The sequence below is a fragment of the Alosa pseudoharengus genome, unplaced genomic scaffold (assembly GCF_046254945.1).
Source record: "Alosa pseudoharengus isolate Yale_2024_CS ecotype anadromous, Long Island Sound unplaced genomic scaffold, YU_APseudo_1.1 YU_APseudo_1.1_scf_20, whole genome shotgun sequence".
NCBI classification, from domain to species: domain Eukaryota; kingdom Metazoa; phylum Chordata; class Actinopteri; order Clupeiformes; family Clupeidae; genus Alosa; species Alosa pseudoharengus.
The window spans coordinates 8,993,700-9,019,568 of record NW_027468664.1 but is presented as its reverse complement, the minus strand read 5'-3'; the positions used below and the strand labels follow the sequence as shown (position 1 = coordinate 9,019,568).

At 43.1% G+C, this 25,869-nt stretch overlaps 1 protein-coding gene across 1 annotated transcript in view; it reads right to left on the bottom strand.

The window, feature by feature from the left end:
• Nucleotides 1-25,869, bottom strand: part of col7a1l (collagen type VII alpha 1-like) — an 80,670-nt gene that overhangs the window by 38,693 nt on the left and 16,108 nt on the right. Inside the window, exons 5-35 of the mRNA XM_076297510.1 lie at nt 21,278-21,371; nt 19,817-19,990; nt 18,849-19,015; nt 16,830-16,959; nt 16,564-16,680; nt 15,953-16,108; nt 14,516-14,632; nt 14,059-14,211; nt 13,389-13,508; nt 12,036-12,194; nt 11,333-11,446; nt 10,861-11,010; nt 8,809-8,946; nt 8,165-8,311; nt 7,885-8,004; nt 6,872-7,018; nt 6,317-6,511; nt 6,052-6,191; nt 5,753-5,876; nt 5,338-5,481; nt 4,577-4,767; nt 3,663-3,743; nt 3,524-3,541; nt 3,333-3,359; nt 3,123-3,191; nt 2,496-2,576; nt 2,262-2,288; nt 1,388-1,432; nt 1,143-1,211; nt 344-439; nt 213-239 (exon numbers count right to left, since the gene is read on the bottom strand). Coding sequence (XP_076153625.1) covers nt 213-239; nt 344-439; nt 1,143-1,211; nt 1,388-1,432; nt 2,262-2,288; nt 2,496-2,576; nt 3,123-3,191; nt 3,333-3,359; nt 3,524-3,541; nt 3,663-3,743; nt 4,577-4,767; nt 5,338-5,481; nt 5,753-5,876; nt 6,052-6,191; nt 6,317-6,511; nt 6,872-7,018; nt 7,885-8,004; nt 8,165-8,311; nt 8,809-8,946; nt 10,861-11,010; nt 11,333-11,446; nt 12,036-12,194; nt 13,389-13,508; nt 14,059-14,211; nt 14,516-14,632; nt 15,953-16,108; nt 16,564-16,680; nt 16,830-16,959; nt 18,849-19,015; nt 19,817-19,990; nt 21,278-21,371 — 3,537 coding nt within the window. The remainder of the gene's footprint in view (nt 1-212; nt 240-343; nt 440-1,142; nt 1,212-1,387; nt 1,433-2,261; nt 2,289-2,495; nt 2,577-3,122; nt 3,192-3,332; nt 3,360-3,523; nt 3,542-3,662; nt 3,744-4,576; nt 4,768-5,337; nt 5,482-5,752; nt 5,877-6,051; nt 6,192-6,316; nt 6,512-6,871; nt 7,019-7,884; nt 8,005-8,164; nt 8,312-8,808; nt 8,947-10,860; nt 11,011-11,332; nt 11,447-12,035; nt 12,195-13,388; nt 13,509-14,058; nt 14,212-14,515; nt 14,633-15,952; nt 16,109-16,563; nt 16,681-16,829; nt 16,960-18,848; nt 19,016-19,816; nt 19,991-21,277; nt 21,372-25,869) is intronic.

The following is a 25,869-nucleotide window of genomic DNA, read 5'->3' as shown; positions in this document are numbered from 1 at the left end:
TAATTAAAAGTATATAATATAAAAAACACAACTAAGCAATACGGACTGTAGAAGATAAAGAATATACTAAATATACTAAAATACAAATTATACTAAATAAAACTTAATCTAAATCAATTCTAAAAAACAGTATCCACATAGTGGGTAATTAATCAATCAGGTGAATCAGGTTATAAAGATAAAGAGAACAACAGCACTATATACAGTATTACCTTAGGACCTGCCACTCCTGCATCCCCCTGAAACAGCCACAAAGAAAGCATATGAACACACGTCCCAGATACGGCAGCTCAGATCTGCACATTAGATGCACAGTGCTGATGCACTGATATCTCTCCCTTACTTTGACTGAAGCTCCTGGAGTCCCGGGAGGACCGGGCTGGCCGGGGAGGCCTGGAGGCCCTGACACCCCCGGTACCCCTGGAGGACCCTGGGGGCCCTGTGAGAGACAGAAGGCAATGTTTCACCAGACCCAAACGGGTAAACAGTAGACAATAAGTATGATGCTCAAATAAAATAGCTTATTTTTTTATGGTTTATTGAGTGTGGTATTTGGGGCGGTGGTAGTGTAATGGTCTAGGAGCAGGGCTAGCGTGCAAGGCACTTAACCCCAAGTTGCTTTCAGTAAATGAGCGCTACAGTGCTACTGTGAACTCTTAAACTAACAACATTTTTTTTATTATTATTTAAAATAGCTGACGGTGGTTTTATTAAGATAGTGGCAGGATTAAAAGCCTGCCTGGCGCCTGAACAAAACACTATCTGGGGTTGCCACCGTTACAATGTAATCCCTTGTAATAGTTGATAATGTAAGTCACTTTGGACAACAGTGTCTGCTAAATTAATACCTGTAATTATACATTATTATCACAACTGAGATACTTTAATTGAGAACATCAATTACATGGCGTAGTACGTTTAAAACTAATACTACTAGTTGGTAAGAAATCAGAGTTCATACTCTGGCAAGAAGCTGAAACCTAGGTATTTCTCCAAATATCCTTTCAATTTCATCACAACTGCTGTCTAGAATCTGTATTCTATGTCAAAAGGTGAGTCAGAGAACATTTGGAGTGTTCACGTATATCTTATTCATTCATCTATACAGTACAGTACATCTATAGGAAGTATAAGCTACTTGCAGAGGATCCAGGTTCTCCTTTACGCCCGGGCACCACGTCCATGTTCCCGACCACGTATCCCGGCTCTCCCTGTGGAAAAAAACAATGACACCACCCTGTAACATCAAGCCGTTGAGTCACATGACAATTCCAAACAAACGAGCGATGTGGACACGGGTCAAGCACAGGGCATCCGTCACCTCCGCCATGTAATTGAATACACAACACGTGTAGGCATGAATAATGATACAGCTGGCTGAACTCACCCTTTCTCCTCTCTGGCCCTTCTGTCCTCCTATACCAGGAGGTCCCTACGAGGTGAACACACACACACACACACACACACACACACACACACACACACACACACACACACACACACACACACACACACACACACACACACATTAGTGTTAACTGAATGAACGAGTGAGTGAAAGAATGAATGGCTAATTATGGCACAGTGTCTTGACTTAATGCACTGCTAGATGAAGTGTGTAGGCCATGCATAATTAACCTGCAATCAGAGCTCTGCGTGCATGGTAAATGGGGATGTGTACAGTAACATATCACACTAAACATATGGGAGTAATAGCAGAGTGCGGGCATCTCATTCATTTAAATGGGGATGTGTAACATAACACGTGAGTGTGTGTGAGTGAATTGAAATGGGGACACTATAGACCCTTTCAAGAGAGTTCCATTATCAGCATCATAGTTGGCCCCACAAGGCTTCCGTTTTAACATTCCATATGTTATCTTAATGCAGAGGAAGTAGATTGGGAACCAAATAGAATGTTTAACCCATTCGCGCTGGATGCTGCATGACGCAACATTGACCCACCCGCTGGATGCTGTGTAGCGCAACATTGACCCTCCCGCTGGATGCTGCGTAGCGCAGCATGCTTTTTATTTCATGTTTCTAGGTGCTACAGAGGCTTAGATATTACATTTTGGTAGACGTTGACAATTTTTAGTATGTTTTCAGAAAACCCTCAGGAAATAAGGTTATTTAGTCTAGAATGCCATAGGATTCTATAGGCGTTTTTAGCAGGCATTAGAGTAAATGAGTAAATGGGTTAAGCATTGTTTTTGTTTTTATTGTTGAAAGGGTCTATAGTGAATAGGATGAGTCCTCACAATGTCCCCGGGGACTCCAGCTGGACCCTGAAACAGACAGAGAAATACGGACATGAATTTCACTCTGGCAATTTTACAAGTAGCTAGATGCTCAATGCAATTTGGTGGAATAGAAGTCTGATTCAGTGTGTCAATGTAATGAGCCAAAAGTTTGTAAATAAATAAATTCATGACAAAGGTGTGAACACATTGACTGTGCAGACAGGTGCTTCTGTATGTAGGTCAGTGTTTTACCCTCTGTCCAGCCGAACCAGGTGGTCCAGTCCTTCCAGGTCGTCCCGGCAACCCGGGAACACCATCTGTTCCAGGAGGTCCCTGTCCAAAAATTTTCAGACTCAGCAAAAAATCACGGACCAAAGAAAAAAATAGACAAATATGCCAACAAATCCAGTCCAGTCAGTCTTTTGAGCCACATCTCTTGAGCCTTATAGCACAGTCGTTGTAAGGGGAGGAGAAAGCTATCGGCTTTCCAAGACAAAAGCAGATGCCATGTGTGAGCTCATTAGGGGGAGCCTGTCACCCGGTCCTCTACAGTGGCAGCCGCTCTCTGACTTTGATAGAGGCGCTGCCTTTCATGGTTCACAGCGAGGCGACTTAAAAAGAATAGAACAAATAACAAACAGCGCAAAGGACAACAGTAGGTGTCGCAAAAACTAATGACTCTCTTAAATCCCTTTTATCCCATCCCCAAATGAGAACCAAACTGTCAAACTGATAAACTCATTACCAGGGCTAATCAAACAAGGAATGAATTCAAAAAGCAATTAGCTCGATGGTAAGCAAATACATATTGAATACGGTATCACGGAGTGGATTGCACAGAGATAGGTTCCCGCACCCTGCAGGTACTTTTCCACTTACCCTCTCTCCCTTTTCCCCCTTGGCGTTGAGATTGAAGGGGTCGTACTCTCCGGGCACCGGCTTCAATCTCTGTGCAAATGAAGTCAGAAAATGAGCTTGGTGTGTGTAATTCTGCAGGGGCTCTTTCAATGGAATGAATGGATGAATAATTGAAGCAGGGGAATCATGAATGAGTTAATGGACTGGCCAAATGATGAAGTTTTGACGTACCAGTCCACCCGGTCCAAAGCCATCTCCCTGCACAAAGGGTGAACAGATGAAGGACAACAAAAAGGTTAAAAGTTAACAGAAAGTAATGAAGTGTTTACAAACTTTAAATCGGAAAGGTCAATTGAAAATCACAGAGAGAAATAGAAAGAAAGAGAATGAGAAGGAGAAAGCAGAATATCACTGTAATTTACCTTTTCACCCTTTTGACCCTGCAAACACAAACAATGACATTAGGGGTCAATCAGGCTTCAGATCTATGGGTCTGAATGGGCACGCTGGAGACAGGAAGAGTGTGATGCTAATGGGCATGATGAGTTGGGGTCACTGTACCTTGGTACAGCTGGATGGGCAGGGTCCCTCTGGCTTGGCCAAACCCTCTGGGTCTCCAGTAGGGGTGTCCAGCTGTGCAGACTGAATTTAATTAACTGTACTATTAATACACTCAATATGCACACACACCATGGTGGTTCAACACACCATGCCTATTTGGCATTATGACTATAGCAAGTCGTTATATTTCATATTATAAGTTCTAGTTATAGACTAGAAGCACTTCTAGACATAGAATAGAGACATAGAGATCTCTACTAAAGATGAGTTTTAAGTCTAGGACTAGGCGTAATCTCCATACAGGAGGCCAGCCCTTTGAGTTTTTGTGCCTGGTCCAGGGTTATCCTCTTTTGACCATACAAATGTGGTAAGTTGGACTTCAAACCACAGTATAAGTCTATCGGTGCTGCTCTGTAAACTAACAACCCTCATTTTTATGGACAATGTGACTGAATATATTGGAGAATGTTTTTAAATTCAGAGATAATTAAGGGCTTACCGATCACGTACCAACCAATTAAGGGAGTTTTTCCAAATTAATGGCCCTTCATACATTTTAAAGGGCATTGCATGGTTTCAGAGAAAATTAAACTAAATTTAATATTTTTTTAAATGATTTTACAGACCTTGCTGCTGGTGTGATTTACAATAACTACCACTCCATTTTATTCTTAAAAACAATTCAAGACACACTTTACATACCTAATTTTTCAGTCTATAGCAATAAAAATAACCAATAATGTGCAGGTAAATTGCAATAGAAACATAACATTTATAACGACACCTGTTGATTCAACAATAACTTCCACTTTAAAACTAAAACTTGTTTTGTCTTTCCATAGGACAGTTTTAACGTGCTTTTAAAAACATGTTCATGTTATGTAAAACAAATACATGGGTCATCTCATCTATACCTCATCATCATGCTGCTTGAATTCGGACATCAGTGCCTTACTGCAGAGGCTAGCTATGAACTCCCGCTCGATGTGGGGGAAGTCGTCGAAGGAGCTGGCCAAGAAGACGTTCTTGTAGCTGGTGGGATATGCCATGTTCTGTAGCTCCTCTATGTCGGCCCGTTCCACACCAATGGCTAACACACTGACACCTAGTTTAAAAAAGGATTCATGGAAGTCGCCTGACAGAGTTACAAGATGCAATGAGGCTATAACATGCTTATAAATGGGTAATAAACCAGTAAGGCTATGTTACAGTCATTTTCCTTCCAAAATGTTTCTCATCAATGCCACATCATATAGTCATACGTAACGCAACAGACAATGTCCTGATTTATCCATCTGAATAACTAGGTAAAGCTTATTTTATCTTTAAAGTTCTGTGAAAAGACCATGGCCAAATGGAAGTATTTTGGTTCATATGTGTGTGCTATGTAAAGTTAACGAGAGAGAAAATCAGTATGAGTACACATATGATTAGTGTAAAATGATCTGTGCAAGAAATGTGCTCACTGAAAATGATCCACCTTTACATTTGTAGATTTACCTTTGAATGAAAAAAGCATAAATGCACATCTACACTTTTAGCTACAACTCTGGGAAAAAATTAAGAGTGACATTCGAATGAGTGTGAGAGAATGAAAAACGAATCCTCTTCACATGCAGCAAGTTTACTACTACAGCAATCACTGTGTTTGGGTGAGACTGGACTGTGGACTGACCGAGGGCATGTGCGATTCTGGCGGGAGGCAGCACGTTGTCCTGAGCTCTGCCATCCGTGATGACCACCAGGATGTGGGGGACGTCCTGCCTCATGCCCACCGACTCGTGGAAAAGCTCCTTCAGCACGTAGCTGATGCCTCGGCCTGAGAAGCACATGGGGAGTCAGAGCCTTTCAGATTGATTGACCGCTTTATGTGTGTGTGTGTGTGTGTGTGTGTGTGTGTGTGTGTGTGTGTGTGTGTGTGTGTGTGTGTGTGAGTGAGTGAGTGTGTGTGTGTGTGTGTGTGTGTGTGTGTGAGTGAGTGAGTGAGTGTGTGTGTGTGTGTGTGTGTGTGTGTGTGTGTGTGTGTGTGTGTGTGTGTGAGTGAGTGTGTGTGTGTGTATGTGTGTATGTGTGTGTGTGCATGTGTTCACCTGTTTTGGTGTTTCCTCCTCCATAGCGAACTCCTCGGAGGGCTCTTAACACTGAGGTGCGGTCTTTGTAGTCATTCAGATTGAACTCTATCCTTGGATTGTCACTGTAATGCACCACTGCAATCTGAAGGCAAAATACACAGAGCAGTTTACAGTATCCAACCCCTTTCGGAAAAATAGAATCATAAATATCGACGTTTATTGAGTGTTGAGAAAAACGCTATATAAATGTAACGTGTTGTTGTTGTTGTTATTGTTATTATTAAACTTGGATTGTTTGAAGTTTAGTGATTGGTTACCTGTGTGCCCTGAGGGCCAATAGATGGGAAATAGGTCACAACCCGGAAGAGGAAATCCTTCAGTTTCCCAAAGTTGTTGGATCCAATGCTCCAGGACTCATCCACCAGGAACACAATGTCAGCCTTGACCTTACCACATCCTGCCACACACATGTACACAATAAACACACATACTCAGATATTACTTTCAAATCGGCACAATCACAAAACAAGTCATCATCTATTAATGTGTAGCATTCATATAGCATCCATTTGGGTGTAGCACCTGTCCCAGGAGGAGCAGTTGTCTCGAGGAAATCTGGATTCTTGGCGGTCACAGGTGTGCGTGTGTTCCTGGCGGTGGTGCGAGGGGGCATAGCAGCACTTCCTTTGGTGGTTCTGGACGCAGTGATGGCATTCACGGGGGATGGGGCCGATGTAATGGACAGAGTGTGCAATGGTACCAGACGAGGTTTTCCAACTGTGGACAGACGCATCACACCAACCATGATTCTGAGCCCTGATAGCATGTGCAGTATATCTATACTATACTAGTACTAGTGTATCTAATATCTAATAGTTTATCTATAATATATGCTGCACATGCCACAAAGCCACAGAAGCCAGACATACAGTACAGACCAGAAACCAATTCCATCTCTATCTACACTACAACAGATGCTAGAGTTACGTCCAAACAACTAACTTTACAATGAATACATGATGAACATATAACCATGCCTAGTGCTCTGGAGTGTCTCTACAAATGTAAACCTCTGAACGAAAGCATACTGCATGCAGTATACAGTAAACAGTATACACTTGGACACCTATGGATTACCTATCCTTTGGTGAATGGTGGTGACCGGTCCTTCCACCTCTCCATAGAGTGGACGTATGCTGAACACGTAGGTCCGTCCGTACAGCAGGTCCGAGATCTTATATGAAGTGATGGCTGCACGGAGGGTCTCTGTGGTGCTCTCCACCTCTGGGAGTGGACACAGGTATGTTCACAGGTAAGATCACAGGTATGATCACAGGTATGTTCACAGGTAAGATCACAGGTATGATCACAGGTATGTTCACAGGTATGATCACAGGTATGTTCACAGGTATGTTCACAGGTATGATCACAGGTATGATCACAGGTATAATCACAGGTATAATCACGGGTATAATCACAGGTATGTTCACAGGTATGATCACAGGTATGTTCACAGGTATGTTCACAGGTATGATATGGTAGAGCTGCTCCGCTTCTTTCCCACTGACTTTAACACTAACACAGCACCTATTCCTCATTCAGTGGATGTTGGAGTGAAGCACAAGACCTGTGCACCGTCACTGAGAGATGAGGGGATGTCTAGCACATTTATACATTTCAGCTTCATCATAAGGCAACCAAAGGTAAAGCACAGAGTGTCAATATTTGAGGTCAGTTTTGAAAAGTGTGATGCAAAAGTCAAGTTTTAGGAGTGGATGTGTGTGCAGGAGTGAGGAAATGGACAGTGTGAATCAGGTGTGGGATATTTCCTCCGACGAGACTCATGCTCCCACAAAGGACAGCCCCATTAGTGTAACAGCGGAGCCGACGGCCCCGGGCAAAACCACACACTTACTGCATGAGGCGGACTAACACAAGGGGCTATCCACTGACCATGCACTGAAACTCCAAATCACCTTGACCTTCTCAACCATCTAAAACCTGATGCACGCACTGGGGCTGTTATGGAGTGGGCAGACATTGTGTAAATTTCCGCTTTCTGTCGTGGCTGAACCGCCTCCTTTAGTGACCCTTCACTGCTCCTATTCCTGAGCTGGAGCAGAGGGCTCGGGGATAGCTCACTAACTTACGTGAGATGTGCCTCCAGGAGAGCAGATAGCCGGACGCCGCAGCCACACTCGTCCAGTTCAGGACCGTGCTGTTGTCCGTCAAGTCCAGGGTGACAAAGTTATTCACTTTGGGCATGTCCACTACAACACAGAGTGACAAGCCAGTGAGTGACTAAATGACACTTTTAGATAGGCATGATAAGTCATTGAGATAGCCCCATCAATTCAACAGTAGAGTGGACATATGTTTTTAAAGACTAAAATTCAGGTCAGTTTTATCCAGGTAGTCAGGTGGACTCACGTGTGCGTGCAGTGAGCATGAATGGGCTGCCCTCTCGCTCGCCCAGCATGGGCGTCACCTGGAGTTTGTAGGGCGAACTCTCCTGCAGCCCCGTGACGGTCAGAGAGGTGGAGGTGGCAGGGACCAGCTGGCTTTTCTCCTCCCCACCTGCAGAGGGCAGAAGAGGGACAATCTCACAATTGTGACCCAACAGAATGCCTAAACTGGCAATGAATTAAAAGGAAGAGATATTAGACGGTACTGCTGCAGGTAGGATGGGGTCAAGGATTATGTGGCCGGTGAGGATTATGGGAGATTTATTGTGGTAATTACATAAAAAAGTGTGGAAGTGAATACACACACACACACACACACACACACACACACACACACACACACACACACACACACGCACACACACACACACACACGCCACAGAGAGTAAGTGAGTGAGATATTAACCCTTCATGGATGGATGCTGGAGCATTATCCCTTAATATGGGATCCAGGGAACAAAGTTAGAGTTCCTTCCATGAACTTTAAGACTTTTTGAACTGAATGACTACACTTCATGTGAGACTGTCTCTGATGTCATCTGAGCATTGAAGATCCACTATCTCATAGTAGAGTCATAAACCCTGACCGTGCACATGTCTGCAGCGTACCATGGAAGGAGCTCCAGGACACCTTGTACCCCGACACCCCCGGCGTCCTCTTCCAGGCCAGCTTGAAGGTGTTGATACCGATGTCCACCACTTTCACCTCCCTCACCGGCGGAATCTGCTCCGAGTCTGTGGGCGAAGCTGGAGACACCCAAACCATGTTGTCAACTCTAGCATTCCTACTGCACAGCACTGCTCACAATACACAATCACTGGTGCTAAGCAGATGGCATCTGCCTTTATTTTCTTTTCCATCGATAAGCTTTTAAAAATCCACATCTGATAGCTGAAACTGATTTGATGGTGCAAATGACAAATGGAAGTCTTAATTCAGAATTTAGAATTTTTTTCCTGAATAAACAACTGTGGCAAAACCCTGCTGCAGCAGGCACGTGTCATGAAACTCATATGTAACACTGCATCTGCTGTTCTCCCCTTCCTATTTATGGGCAACTGTTTACTTATCAAACACTTCATCTGAAAATGACACAGCTTTAGCCAAACTGCTACTGAGAAATTAGTTCAAATTAAATGAGAAATTAAATGAGATCCTAAGGTACATTGATAAGCGTTTCAAATTGCAATTCAATTAAATGTATATAATTCCATCACAGCAACGCAACTGACATTGTCTCAAGGCACTTGAGGGCAACAGGGCCTTTTCATATTCAAACAATGTTACCAGTTCAATAAAGAATGATGTTCAATGACAGAGACAAAGTGATGAGAGATATGGTGCTGCACATAAGGGCTTCAGGAGAGAAAAGGAGAGCTGCCCCAAGTCAGGACCGCAGTGCTGGTCCAGCCACCACACCAGGTTACAGTCTGGACAGAGACTGCCCGCAGCAAGAAGGCCAAGAACCACAGACAGTGCCAATCAACTGATGACACGGAACGTATCCGTGGGAACAACGGGGGTTGCTTCGAGAAATCACTGCCTGCTTGCCTCTGGCAAGGCATAATAAGTTGATCAAATCTTGGCCTGTTCTGGTTTCTTAATGAGGGGTTCCCAATAGTACATATTGCAAAATCAGAAAGCCTATCACTTCACTTTAAACACCCCGTGTCAACTAGTTTCAAGAGATATTTCAAGAACATCTTATCAAGTACAAACCAGCAGCTACAGTACCTGTACCCATTCAACCAACATAAATTTAACTCTGGTGCCCAGAGTATAACCAAACAGGTTAAAATAGCATTTAGCCATTATGCTGCCCACTGCTAGGACCAGCTCAACATGGGGATCTGTCCTAACTCTAACCTGCTTTAAAAAAAATGACCTTATCTTCCACTGTTTTCAATGAATCAGTTTGCTACTGTATGTGAGTTTTTAAAGCGATTAGTCAGTAGCCGTAAGATTTTTTCTTCTTCACATTTGCACTGTTTGGTTTTATACTGTTGTCATTGTCTTTAATCTTGACCACTCAGTGACCACTGTGTATGATGATTTGCTATATTCACTTTAGGGGGTTCAACGGTTCATTCGGTACATACCTTTGTGTTGAAGTGATGGTTTTGGTTAAATGACGGTATAGTAAACCTGTAAGTACTGCTAGTATAACAATGTTTTGACGTCAATTAACTAAACTGACATATCCATCACTTAATATTTATATATGTGTGGGAACTCGAATCTGAAACATGGTCTGGTACACATCTGCATTGAACCTAACATCCTGTACCTAAACGGTTCAGTACAAATATGTATACCTTTACACCCCTAGTTCACTTTAACTTGAAGTATTAACCTACTCTCACACTCTCTCTGATCGTGTGCACCCTACGCTGACCTGTAATCAGCTACATAGAGTAGCCAGTCCTGCAGCCTGCACACACACTGACCAGCTGCTAGGTCCACACATGCAGTGGTCCCCTCACTCAATGCTCCCAATTCATCAGCATGATTAATATGATCAACAGTGCTTCTAGAATCAGAATGCTTAAACACAAAGGAGAATATTTCTTATGGTTCAATTATTTCCTATAAGTATGACCATGTAATGTAATGGCTACTCTCCCTAAGACATATTCTACTCTCATAAGACATCAGATTACCTGTGTGTTGCGAGACAGACATTTCTGGCCCCTCTGTGTTGCCGTAAATGGCAGCGATGCTAACAGTGTACACGGTCTGTGGGATGAGTCCATCAATGCGGTGTGCCAGCGCACTGCGGTCCAAGTAGTGGCTCTGAGTTGCTGCACCATCTACGGAGTGAGACAGACACCGTGTCTGGGTTGCATGTGTACATAGCAGTGACCAGAAGAAGCTGGTCACGGTATAGAAAACATCAGTATAGGAAAAGAAGTATAGAAAAAAATTTGAGAACTTTTGCTGTCTAAATCCTGTAGTGTTTAACATAATAAAAGAAATAGAAACCACAGGTATGTCAGTGAGTAGATGTCAATTTACTGTGAACTTCCTGTTACAGAAGTCAAAATGGCCAGAGTGGAAATCGGTGCCCCAGGGTTCCACAGTCCACCCCTGAGATGAGTGACACTGACCCTGCACCAGTGCTATCCCACTGACCTGGGCTCCAGGTGAGTTTGTACTCAGTGGCTCCAACGATGGCACTCCACTCCACATCTATGGAGGTGCTGGTGTAGGAGGTGACCTTGAAGTTGGACACGTAGCCAAGAGGCGCTAGAAAAGAGGAACAATGGAATTGGGAGAGAGAGAGAGACAGAGAGAGAGAGAGAGAGAGAGAAAATGGGACAGAGAACGACAGAAAGGCCACATGTGATATCCAGGACATTAAAGAGAAATGTGATCAAACGTAGAGCTTCCTACTCCATCTCTCGTGTGAACACGTGAGATCTTATGGAGGGGTGAAAACGGAGCTGCCCGTTGGGATCAGCCTTTGGGAGATGACGATAAACGTGACACTGATCTCTTTGATCACAGTTCAATGTTACGATTGTATAATTAATACATTGTATAATCAACATTGAGTGACATGTGCCTGCATAAAGTTTTTTGTGTATGCATTTATATTAACACCAAGTCTTAACGTTTAAGTGCACGTATGTGTATGTGTGTGTGTGTGTGTGTGTGTGTGTGTGTGTGTGTGTGTGTGTGCGTGTGTGTGTGTGTGTGTCTGTGTGTGTGAATGAGTGTGTTTACATGAGTGTATGAATTTTATATTCATCTATTGCTGTTGACATTACCATGTGTATTCTATTTTTATTTTTTTATTTTGTTGTTGTTGTTGTTGTGTTCATGTGTCACTTACAGGTGCGGAAGGTGGCGGTGATTCCAGGTCCCACCACGGACCCAAACAGCACGTAGAGAGAGAGCACGTACTCCGTGTCATACACCAGATTCTTCAGCAGGTACTCCGTAGTGTTGCCGTTCAGAGCCACCTGTCGGGGACGGTCACGACCCACAAACTCTACACACACACACACACACACACACACACACACACACACACACACACACACACACACACACACACACACACACCACACAGCTTTAGAATAATTCATATACAACACACGAGTGTGCAATTGCATTTGTTGGTTTTGCGTTATTTGTTGGGTTACTTTCAGACGTCTAACATGAAGCACCACCAAAAAAAAACAAACACAAATATAATTAACCTGCATGAAGACGTAACATGGTGCTCGTGGGTGAAGTCAGAATCTCTCCCCTCCTTTCATCTCGCCCTGATCAATCCTCCTACACCCCTCTCAACGCCAGTGTGCTGGGGAAGGATGATGCTAACTTTAAACTATCTGGACTAGCTTGGATCTATCAAGTCCCCCTCCCACCTCTCCACACGGATTTACCCACAAGCCTCGGCTGTCATTAAAGGGAAACTGGGCCCAATAGCGCATCCCCTCCTTCAGTCATTAAAGTTGGGGGTTGCTTGAGCTTGGCTGCAACAATCTCTTTCAAAAGGCATCACCCTTCAATCTTTTGGATGGGATATGGTGACATCAAACAGCCATTCGCCTACCGCTGTCACACACACAAACACCCACACACACACACACACACACACACACACGCACACACACACACACACACACCAGCACACAAACAAACAAACACAAAAACATACACACACACACACGCACACAGACACACACACACACACCAGCACACAAACAAACAAACACAAAAAACACACGCACACACATATACTGTACATACATACACCTGCAAACAAACAAACAAACAGAAACACGCATACACATACATACACACACACACACACACACACACACACACACACACACACACACACACACACACACACACACACTTTCTCTCTCTCTCTCACACACACACACCCCAACAAAAATCCAGTGCTGCTCCTGAAAGGATGAGTCACAACGAGTGTGAAGAGGCACCTTCACTTCACTGCACAAACAACGTCACACACACACACACACACACACGTCATCAGGAAAAGTAAAGTACAGGCAGACTGCAGCAGAATAAAAAGCAGCCTGGTGATGAAAGACCAGTAACACCACAACGGCAGGACCATGGAGAGGGAATGAAGCACAGAGAGAGGGGGGCAAACGCTGAGGGGGGATGGGGGTGGGAGAGAGGGGAGGAGGCAGGGGGGGGTCACCTGGCGTAGGACCCCAGGCCAGCCGGTAGCCAGTGGCCCCGGGAACGGCGTTCCAGGAGGTAAGCGCACTGCTGGTGCTGACGCTCAGAGCTTTGAGAGACTGGACTGCACTGTAATCCACTGAGGGATAGAGAGAGAGAGAGAGAGAGAGAGAGAGAGAGAGGGATAGAGAGAGAGAGAGAGAGAGAGAGAGAAAGAGATAGAGAGAGAGAGAGAGAGAGATATAGAGAGAGAGAGGGAGAGAGAGAGAGAGAGAGAGAGAGAGAGAGAGAGAGAGAGAGAACACAACAACAAGACACAAATGATTGTTGCATAGTTGTTCAAATACTTTATACTGCAGTCATAAAAGACAAGAATCGAAGTGCAACAACCTACATATGAAAAGTACATGAAGATCGCTCCAATAAAATAACAACAGACACAACGAATGGAATGAAATAGTGTATAAGCAAACATCAAAGTAACTGAAATGCTTACACAACACATCACAAAGCCACAATCCACTGCAGCACTGATCTATAATGTAATCTGACATAACATAACAATAAGGACAACAGACTACGGCAGCATGGACACAGTAACTCTATAATGAGCACCACGAATTGGCTGGGTGATGGACAGAAACCAACAGTGAGAGTGAAGGGGATCTCTGTTGTTTAAACACACTCACGTGTTTTTGCCCGAGTGGTAGTGACGGGCCCCTCAATGTCCCCAAAGATGGGGTTGATGGTGATGATGTACTGGGTGCCTGTGTGGAGGCCTTGGATCATGTAGTAGTTGTAAGAGTCCCCTAAGTTCACGTTCTCAATGTGTCCATCCGCCGCTAGAAAAAAAAAAACACACACACACACATGTGTAATAAAACATTGAAGACAAACATAATGGCATTCTTTAATTGGTGGAAGAGTTTAGGTTTACTTTTTCAGTGAACAAAAGCCAATAATGGTCTAAACAATACTGCTAACTAGCGTTTGATTTTTCTTTTAAATACAATTAGTAGAACTTCATGACTATGACGCTAATGTCTCAACGATCTTTCCGTTGTTGTTGTTGTTGTTGTTCTTGCTGTTTTGTGTTGCTTTGTTTTAGTGGTGTTTGCTGAGAGACGAGGCAGTGGAGTTGTTTACCTGTGGAGGCCCAGGTGATTCTGTATCCCGTGGCGCCCCTGACAGAGGTCCAGCGCGCCTGCACTGTGTCTGTGGTGGCGTTCTCCACCAGGAGCTTCCCAACCGGAATCAGCTTCACTACAACACACAGTTTCACACCAAACTCAGTGGAATCAGCTTCACTACAACACACAGTTTCACACCAAACTCAGTGGAATCAGCTTCACTACAACACACAGTTTCACACCAAACTCAGTGGAATCAGCTTCACTACAACACACAGTTTCACACCAAACTCTGTGGAATCAGCTTCACTACAACACAGTTTCACACCAAACTCTGTGGAATCAGCTTCACTACAACACACAGTTTCACACCAAACTCAGTGGAATCAGCTTCACTACAACACACAGTTTCACACCAAACTCAGTGGAATCAGCTTCACTACAACACACAATTTCACACCAAACTCTGTGGAATCAGCTTCACTACAACACACAGTTTCACACCAAACTCTGGCCACATCCTCAAGAGCTAAATCTAATAGCAGTGAGCACAATTCACTTCGGTAGTAGTTCAACAAGTTCATGAAGTTTCAAGCAACATTAAAAAGTTTACCTGATTATCACTTATTGATAAGCAAATATGATCATTTTATGCACAAAGGTAAATAGCATGTATGTAAGCTGCTTTGAAGTAAGATATATAGAGACTGCAGATATGGATTTATTAGCGCTATACCACCACTCTATGGCAGACAGAGGACGGTGCAGGCGCAGTGCTTGTAATGAAAGCAAACTGAAATACTATGAATGAGGGGCGGGCACTGCAACTACTACTACTCATAGCCTACGACCAATAATATATCAACAATAATAAATTCAATACCTAATCATCTCAAAGAATGATGATCAATTGCACTGACTAAAAGTTGCAACATTTCATAAGTATAACACCAATATATTGATCACATCAAGGATGCATGCTACTGCAGCCAATAGATTCAGTGTCAGAAAGTGAATGCTGCCCCCCTGTGGTACAACTCATGAAAAGCAAACTGCATGAAAATGTGTCTTACAAGCCTCACTATAAGAAGAGAGGACATTAACAATTTTGTGAACAGAAGAGACACAAAGAGGAGAAGTGAAAAGGAGAGAGAGCATGGTTTTGGGACTGCATAAAGCAGAAGAGGAGTAGAGAGGAAAAAGAGTGTGAAAATAGAAAACGCCCAGGGGAGATAAAAGGTAGGGATTGAGTGAGTGAGCGGCTCGATGGTGTTTTAACTGTGTACACTGTGTGTGTTTCACTAATTCACGGATTGGGATAAATGCAGAGACCAAATTTCCCTCACGGGATCAAAAGAGTATATATACTTATATATATATATATATAAGACAATGTTGGGGGCTTAAAACACCAAGAAATGAGTGAGTGAGGGAGGGAGGGAGCCTCTCGTACATGTTCTGCCCACAACAGACACCGGCTCACTCCGGCCCTCGGGGTAGACTGCATAAATGCTGACGGTGTACTTCTTATCCTCCTCCAGACTGTCAATCACGTGGGAGGAGACGTCGCCACGCACTGTCTGCTCGTACACCAGTCCTGGACGGTCCGCTGAGGACAGAATCAAAGCACACACATCACCACCATAACATTGGAGCTTCTTATTGCACAATTTTGATTTTAGAGCTGTTCCTCACTTCTCTACTCTACTCAAAAACAACAAATTCATCAAAAGTTGCCCATTTCAATATGGTGGAGGCAACAATCAGTCTTACAGTCTTATAGTCTCATTACTCTGTATAATATTGGCCAAAATGCGTCAGCCAAATGTAATGTAATGTAATAATATCTGCATTATTCTCCTGATTTCCAATGCAAATGATATCTGGAGAATATATTAGCTGCTTCAAGCAAATCAATGGTGCTAGCCAATCACATTTTTAAACCCGCGTTAGGAATTAGAATTGGGTGTTATCTAGACACCTAGCCTGAACTGAATTCCTGATGTGCACAAGCCGAGCATGAAAACACACTGGTGCCAAATCCGTCTCAAAAGAGCTGCTCACGTCGAGGGATGAAGATCTTGTAGGAATCGATTTTGGCTAAAGAAGGTGTCCAGGACAGGCGCAAGGAGAAGAGGCCTTCCTCGATCACACGGAAGTTAGCCACCTGAGGGACCAGAGCTGAGGAACACAGGGAACAGTCGTATGAACAACACGCTACTTTGTGTAATGTGTGTATTACATGTAATGTGTGTTAAAGCAAACATAGTATGCACATGCATATGTGTGTGTGTGTGTGTGTGTGTGTGTGTTAGACAGGAGTTACACACTCGTCTCTGTGATGATGCTGGCTGAGTCCCCGACACGTCCTGGGTAGATGGCATACACAGTGAGTGAGTACTCTGTCTTTGGGGTCAGGCCCACCACCTGAGCAGTACTTTCATCTGCCTTCAGGTCAACCTGCAGCGAAAGCAGGACAGAGCAGGACAGACCAAAACACAGGGGGAGAAAGGAGAGTCATGAAGTGACCAATACAAACCCTCCTCACAGCTAGGATGCTCATGCCACTGCATTAGCACTCCCTCTTGCTAAAACATCTTTAGACATCTTTAGGACATCTTTTCTGCTTCCCTGCATTACTCTGCTTGCACTAATATTGTATAATTCATACTACAGCATTGTCCACAAATACTACTGATCTATACTATGATAAAGTATCCTGAAACAGCTGGCCAATTTTAATTCCCAATGCAAACATCACACTGCAGTCCATTAACGGCACACAGCACACACACTCTGAGTGGCATACAGTAAAACAGCCTGAGTATCTGCTGCTCATGGTCCTCACTGACCACTAGAGAGAAAAGAGCTATGGCACTGACCTCATACGAGTGATCTTTTCTGAAATGTTACAACTGCTAATAGTTCTGTATGTGACATGACAGAACTTCAGTCTAAACATCTAAGACTGAAGTCGATGCCTTGATATATTTAAGCAATTTAATTAAAGGAATTATCCGGAGTAAAATGCACTTTAGATCGATTTACGGATGATTTTGGGGTGCATACGTTGAGTTGACATCAAAATCATGTCATTCGGATGTGTTTTGAGAAAGTTCGATTGTACCGTTTTCAGTCACAACTCGTAGCCTGGAAGTGAGCGGGGCATTTCAATTGCGCCGCTACAAAACGCTATTTTTATACCTCTTCTACAGTTCCAAACAACATAACACTTACGTGGTAGTGAGTGGATGGTCCCTTAAGCCAAACCGAAGTATCCCGAGGTCTTTATGTGGTCGAATAGAGAGTCCAGAATGAATTTCATCAAGCCAGTACCTTTCCGGAAATGTTGCCATCTTTGCCGCCATCTTTGCCGCCATCTTCAGGGGAAAGTCCGTAGGAGTCTTATTGCTGAGTGTGTTTTAACACGCTCTGGAAATTCACAATTTCGTCGCCGTTTAAAAAAAAAAAAAAAAAAAACATAGTCCAGTATTTCTTTCGAAATTGAAATGAAGTTGTGTGGACTGGACTATGTTTTTTTTTTTTTTTAAACGGCGACGACGGTTACAACACGGTTACAACACACTCAGCAATAAGACTCCTACGGACTTTCCCCTGAAGAGGCAGCAAAGATGGCAACATTTCCGGAAAGGTACTGGCTAGATGAAATTCATTCTGGACTCTCTATTCGACCACATAAAGACCTAGGGATACTTCGGTTTGGCTTTAGGGACCCTGTACTCACTACCACATAAGTGTTATGTTGTTTGGAACTGTAGAAGAGGTATAAAAATAACGTTTTGTAGCGGCGCAATTGAAATGCCCCACTCACTTCCAGGCTACGAGTTGTGACTGAAAACGGTACAATCGAACTTTCTCAAAACACATCCGAATGACATGATTTTGATGTCAACTCAACGTATGCACCCCCAATCATCCGTAAATCGATCTAAAGTGCATTTTACTCCGGATAATTCCTTTAATAGTGCATGATCCTTCCTGCGGACGTAGGCATTTGTCCATCAATTCTGACCCTCTCAGCAAGGTCAGTGGTGTTACAGTAACAGCGGCTCCTCTCTCTCTTTTGTTGTTTTGTTCCAGGGTTGTGCACAATTCGAATTGCAATTCTGCTTCCTGCTTGCTACCTCAATTGAAATGTAAGTGAAATTCAAGAATTGAATTGGAATTTAAGAGCCAGTTTCAATTCAATTCTGGAATTTTGCACAAGCCTGTTTTGTTCTTTCTCTCTCTCTCTCTCATTCTCTCTCTTGTTCTCTCTGTCCCTCTCTCTTCTGTCACCATCTGTTGTCGGGTCTCTTGTGCAGCGTAAGCCCTCTGCCTCCGCTCACCTGAGTCTGCTGAGCCGAGAGCAGGTGTCCCTTTGGAGAGCGTGGAATGACCAGCAGCCTGTAGCCCGTCACGTCTCCAGAGGCCGGGCTCCAGGTCAGCCTCAGGGAGCTGTAGGCCAGCTCGCTCACCTGCAGGTCCCTCGGCCCCACGATCACCTCATCCACCACTACACGCAGCCAAACAGGAAGGGAGACACGGAATGAGGAGAGAGAGAGCGAGAGAAAGGAGGGGGGAGGAACGAGAGAGAGTGATAAGTAGGACATTAATGAGAGGGACAGAAATGGAGTGACAGAAGAAGGGGAAGAGACAGATAGAGTGAAAGGGAGATAAAAGAGGAATGAGGGTGATAATAGGAGGTTAATGAAAGGACATTACTAAATTACATGTTCAGAAAATATGAAAATAGGACAGTAGTATGAATATTTAAAGAGGTCAGGCTTTATTTCAGATATCAAAAATAAACTAATTTTTAATGAGCCTGCATATTTAATCTTATCACCCCACTGCACTATGCAAACCTCATAAAGTGCCTGTGAACAGGTCATAGCTCAGGATTTATAGTCAAATATCAAACATCTGAGGGTAAACAGCTGGGAATTTCTTTTATGGAAATCAGATATATTGGTTTGACTCGGATATTCAAATTGCATATTTCAGGTCTATGAATAGCTGCTCTTTTTGACAGGGCGGTGAAGAGTGAATAGCAGAGTTTTTAATATCACAGTGTCTTGCTCCTCGTTTAACTTGTTCATCATTTAACTTAAATTTCCCATTAAGAGGTACAGATTAGTGCCTTATGCTAAACACATCAGTAGAGTATAAGGGTTTGGTTCTGTTTGTGGCAATGCAGAAGTGTGTGTGTGTGTGTGTGTGTGTGTGTGTGTGTGCATGTGTGTGTGTGTGTGTGTGTGTGAGAAAGTGTGTGTGTGTGTGTGTGCGTGCGTGCGTGCGTGCGTGCGTGCCTGACCTGGTTGTGTCTTGGTGATGGGTCGTGGAGGCTCGGAGGCGGTGAAGCATACTCTGCGCGAGAGCCGAAGCAGGAGGTCCTCCAGGTAGGCGAAGTCGGCACTCATCAGCAGGTGCTCCTCGTAGGGCTCCGTCACCACACGCCTCAGCTCCAGCACATCTGCGTTCCTCACCCCTGACAACACAAACCCACTCAAGATCACAGGGACCAAAAGCGTGACCTCAGAATCACCCCTGGTTAAACGAACAGTGACCCCACAATGAGCCTACATTATGTAATGCATGGTCAGGGACCATTAGTGCTGCCTTTGCAGACCAGCAGAATGGACACGCTGACCTCCTGACCCCTGTATTAGACCAAACACTCACTTGCTCTCACAGAATGTCCCAGCTAGGGCATTTGGCACACCCCATTGTTTGAAAAGTTTTCATAAACTTGGATGAAAGTTTTCATGTTCATAATAAACTTTGAGCACACCCGCATAAAACAAGCGAACACAGTAGCCTTATCATTCACACTGGATGTACTACATAATTGGCTCATAAGTATTCTCGAGCACGCGGTCCAAAATATCTCCGCTCATTTGTCGGGAACAGGGAAAAATGATCTCAGTCGATTGTAAATCCACGAGTTCTGCACCATTAAATCGCTGGACTAATTGTAACGTGTCAGAGCGTGACTGACTAATGGAGTTCCTACACTGCTCCCAAGAAGAGAGAAGACCGAGAAAAAAAACAGATGAGCTACATATCTAACACAGCATCTCCTGTTCTGTGCTGTGTCATGGGACAGTGAAGGATGACTTCACACACACTTGTGTGTGCATGGAGATGTATATGGCTTGGTGTAGCCTGATGCGTATGACTAGGCGGACACACACACACACACACACACACACAGGGAGGAGTTGAGCTTGGTGTGATTTATTTGGCCCTCTTGGGAGAAGATTGATTGGACAGTCATAACTTTGTGTCAGAGAGGGCAGGACGAGGGGGTGGGGGGGTTAGACCGGTGGGAGGCGGTGTTGAGAGGGATCCTGATGAAAAATTACTGCAATTAGTCCGCCGCCGGCTAATGAGCTGTAATTATTTCAGCGCTTGGGGTGTCTCGCTGAGACCAAGAGAGAGAGAGAGATGCTTGAGGCACATGGTGATCGGTAGACTAGAGCAAGAAAGTGCACATACTAGCACATATTAGCATAACCTACATAGCTTACATACACATGATACTGCTAATGTGGCATGATGATAAAAGTGATGGAGGCTGTCAAAACACAAACACTTTTTGTGCTGAACAATGTGTTTTTATGATGTCATTATTATTTTATTTTATTATTATTTTTGTGTAATGTACATCCCCCTGGCATAGTTGCAACAATGCTTTTGTACTGTATTATTGTATACTCTTCAATTGATCTAATAAAAAGAATGTCTAATAGGGGAAAATAAGTGATGGACTTACCCACGGCAAAGAGTGAGATGCCACTGTCTCTCACTGTCTTCGCTGGCCCGTCAATGGTATCATCTGATCGGCCGTTGGTTATGAGAATAGTGATCTGAAAAATGTAAGTTAAAGAAACTAGTTGATGTAGGCCTATGATGTCGATTAAAAAGTCAGTTTACGTTTGCATGGGTCATAACAGAAGTGACGACGTTTGCTTGGGTCAGAAGTGACGACATTTTAACACAAAGTATTATTCATAATTTAGCCACCACCCAACCCCAGTCTCGTCACGCACAAACTGATGGTAATGTATGCGGACAGTGATGAAACATTTATTTGTGGTTCGTCCAGAATTCAGACACAATAAATCGCGTTAGCTTCATTTGCATTCACACCAGCCCTGTATCCAGCATTTCTTCCATCAGATGCTTTCTATTTAGTCAGATTCATGAATGCTGAGTGAAAAGGCCATTTACAGATGAATTTGGTAAATGCTGTTAGATGTGGGGAATGAATTTCCACAGCCTCGGATGCATGAATTCATGATGAACTTGGATTACACTGACAGAAGAAGCAGGACTATAGGCCAGGGATTCCCAAACTGGTACGCGTACCCCGGTGGTACGCGAGCTACTTCTAGACCGTGGTACAGTTGGTTTTATATTGGACGTTGGATATTCGACACATTCGAAAAATCTATTTAGCACTGACTACGAGGGTCGAGTTTGTGTCAAACCAACTTTAATGTGTTTAAACAAGGCCTGCCTATATTACACAAAGCTTCTTTTGTCCAAAAACCCATGTTTTGATTTTATGAATTTTTTATGCTGATAAAAGATTTCAATCTATTATGCGGCTTCACCTTTTGACTTACCCATAAAACATCTCCTGAACTTGCCTTACTGCCCTTTCTAGTACACAAAGCTTCTTTTTCCCTAAAACCTACTCTTTGATTTTATACAATTTTTAATCTTAAATGTTTCAAATCTATTATGCGGCTTGCCCTTTTGACCTACCCATGTCAAAACACATCTGGTGAACTCAGATTACGGCTCTATATAGTGCACAATGCTTCTTTTTTCCAGAAACTCCCTCTTTGATTTTATATAATTTTTTTTACTGTAAAAAAATGTATATAAAATCAAAGAAGGAGTTTTTGGAAAAAAGAAGCTTTGTGTACTATGTAGGGCAGTTATATGAGTGCAGCAGATGTGTTTTGAGATGGGTGGGTCAAAAGGGGATGGCACATAATAGATGTATAAAAAAAAATACAGTAAAAAAAATCTATATAAAATCAAAGAGGGAGTTTTTGGAAAAAAGAAGCTTTGTGTACTATGTAGGGCAGTTAGATGAGTGCAGCAGATGTGTTTTGACATGGGTAGGTCAAAAGGTGAAGGCACATAATAGATTTATAGCATTTTTGAATAGTAAAAAAATAATCTAAAATCAAAGAGTGCGTTTTTGAAAAAAAGAAGCTTTGTGTACTATGTAGGGCAGTTAGCTGAGTGCAACAGATGTGTTTTGACATGGGTAGGTCAAAAGGTCAAGCTGCATAATAAATGTATAGCATTTTTGAATAGTAAAAAATTTATATAAAATCAAAGAGTGAGTTTCTGGGAAAAAGAAGCTTTGTGTACTATATAGAGCAGTAATCCGAGTTCACCAGATGTGTTTTGACATGGGTAGGTCAAAAGGGCAAGCCGCATAATAGATTTGAAACATTTAAGATTAAAAATTGTATAAAATCAAAGAGTAGGTTTTAGGGAAAAAGAAGCTTTGTGTACTAGAAAGGGCAGTAAGGCGAGTTCAGGAGATGTGTTTTAGTATGGGTAAGTCAAAAGGTGAAGCCGCATAATAGATTGAAATCTTTTATCAGCATAAAAAATTCATAAAATCAAAACATGGGTTTTTGGACAAAAGAAGCTTTGTGTAATATAGGCAGGCCTTGTTTAAACACATTAAAGTTGGTTTGACACAAACTCGACCCTCGTAGTCAGTGCTAAATAGATTTTTCGAATGTGTCGAATACCCAACGTCCAATATAAAACCAACTTTACCACGGTTACTTCTAGGGGGTACGCGAGATGAAAAGGGCTATGGCGGACAGGTGTCAAATGAAAATTTTAAATCTTTTGTAATTAATCCATGAATAAATACATAATTTCGAATCAGGTCATAATGATATGGAAACATTAAATTAAAGGATATCATTTATAAACTCTGTGTTCATCAAAAAAAGGCAGCTTATTATGACGCCTGGAATAGCTAATAGAATGCGTTACTTTTGAATGCGTTGGATGGTCCGTGGTCCGTGGGGGGAAAGTTTCGCGGATATAACAGGTTTTTGAAAACAACAAAAACAGAAAGGAGGGAAGGAGCAAAGCTAGGAGTTATTTCAGATGGGCAAGAAAGGTAATGTCGTGGAAAAAATCACTAACTTTTAACTCTAATTTAGCACTCTGAACAAAAATCAGCGGAGAACGGTCTGAGATGAGAAGTGGCCGCTTGTGGCCTTTTATTCACAAGTCCTTCTGGGTACAGCTCTGAAAAATGCAGAGACTATTAAAGGACAATTCCGGCGCAAAATGAACCTAGGGGTTAATAACACATGTGTACCGAGTTCGACCGTTCGCTGGGATTTGTTTTCATGCTAGTCGAATGTGACCAGTTTTATTGCAAACCGCTTATTAGCGTTAGCCTTCGGGGCACACGTACAGAGAAAGGAATCGCTATTTCTATACCACTAACAAGGCTCAAAATAGCCCCACACTTACACAGTAGCATAATGAGGGTCTCTACATGTAAACCGAAGCATTGAGAACTTTGTAAGTGTACAGGCAGTTTATTAAAAAGAAACACATTACCGTTGACGTCTGGTTCACATACAGGCAGGCGCCTTGGTTAAACAGAGCTGGGATGTGAAGTTAATCTCGGGTGAAACGTTGTTGCAGAAGGACTGTGCAAAAGAGAAGCACTGAACGCAACAGGACACATAAGAGATGGCAGGTTATTTGAACGAATTTGAAGACATCGAGGATGAACCCTTATTATTGGACGTCCTTATCTTTTCGAGTCGGAATACCAACGAAGAGCTGCGGGAGCTCCGTGAAAGGGCTATGAGAGAGAGAGCTAGAAGCTACCTGTAGTCAATACCACACACAGGCGGCGGTGATCCATACCAGAGGGACCAGATGGATCCACTAAGTAAGTACACTAGGCTATACAAGTTATGTTACATCGGAGCTATTATTTCTTATAGGCCTATATTGAGCAAATTACGTTTGATTTTAGTTCACATCGCCTGCCTGTATATGTGAACCAGACGTGAACGGTAATGTGTTTCTTTTTAATAAACTGCCTGTACACTTACAAAGTTCTCAATGCTTCGGTTTACATGTAGAGACCCTCATTATGCTACTGTGTAAGTGTGGTGCTATTTTGAGCCTTGTTAGTGGTATAGAAATAGTGATTTCTTTCTACTGTACGTGTGCCCCGAAGGCTAACGCTAATAAGCGGTTTGCAATAAAACTGGTCACATTCGACTAGCATGAAAACAAATCCCAGCGAACGGTCGAACTCGGTACACATGTGTTATTAACCCCTAGGTTCATTTTGCGCCGGAATTGTCCTTTAAGTGTCGCCAGGCAGGAGTTGCGAAAGATGGATGTCCTCTGCAGCGGAGACTCCATGACCCAGGCCTTGGGGAGAAAGTGCGCACGTTCTGAGGATTTTCCTCTTGGGGGAAAGTTTTTGTATGTGGTCAAAAACACCTCCTTTTTACTTTTGGCCAACCCTGGCCCAGTGTCTGCCCCCTATGAAATCGGCAGACCCTTTTTCATCCAATCATGTATATTCAATAAATCATATAGGTAGATGAGCTCACTGAGCTGCCACAAAAATTATTAAATAATCCCCAGTAGGCCTGTGTCACGTTCGCGCACGTGCATGACATCCTCCCCCAGCTTCTGCCTGGCCACCTGGCTGCACATGAACTCTTCATGAACTTTACTACATATATCTCTCGGCTGCTGCTTGGCAACACATGACATCTTCAAAAAAAATCTGCCACAGTAACATTAAGCTAGGCTTTACATTTAACAAACTAAAGGTAGCCTAAGTTTAGCCTTTCTAGGCTGTATAGCCTAATGTTGTCCAAACGAATACATCCTTGTCAGGAGTTGTTGTAGGCCTATTATAAGATATTGTATGTGGATGTAGTTAGGCTACTATGCAGGCTACTTTTCATAACTTTTTAACTGACCAAATGCACGTGGCGGTACGCGAGCCGAGTCGGAATGTAGGCGGTGGTACGCGGGGGGGACAGTTTGGGAACCGCTGCTATAGGCTATAGCCACCAGCAAGCAACCCAACAGTAGCCTGGTAACACCCAGATTCTGATTGTAGCCTACAGTTGGGAGTGGGTCTGGAAAAGGTTCATTGACTTATGATTTCTATCAGGGGCGTAACTAGCAGTGAAATTAAACTTAAATTGGTACATTAAACTCTTACCAAATTGTTTCAAAAGTGTAGCAATGTTGTAAATTTAAAAACTAAGGTTTAAATGCAGTTGTTAACTCAATTCCAAAGAAATACACGTCCATACCGGATTA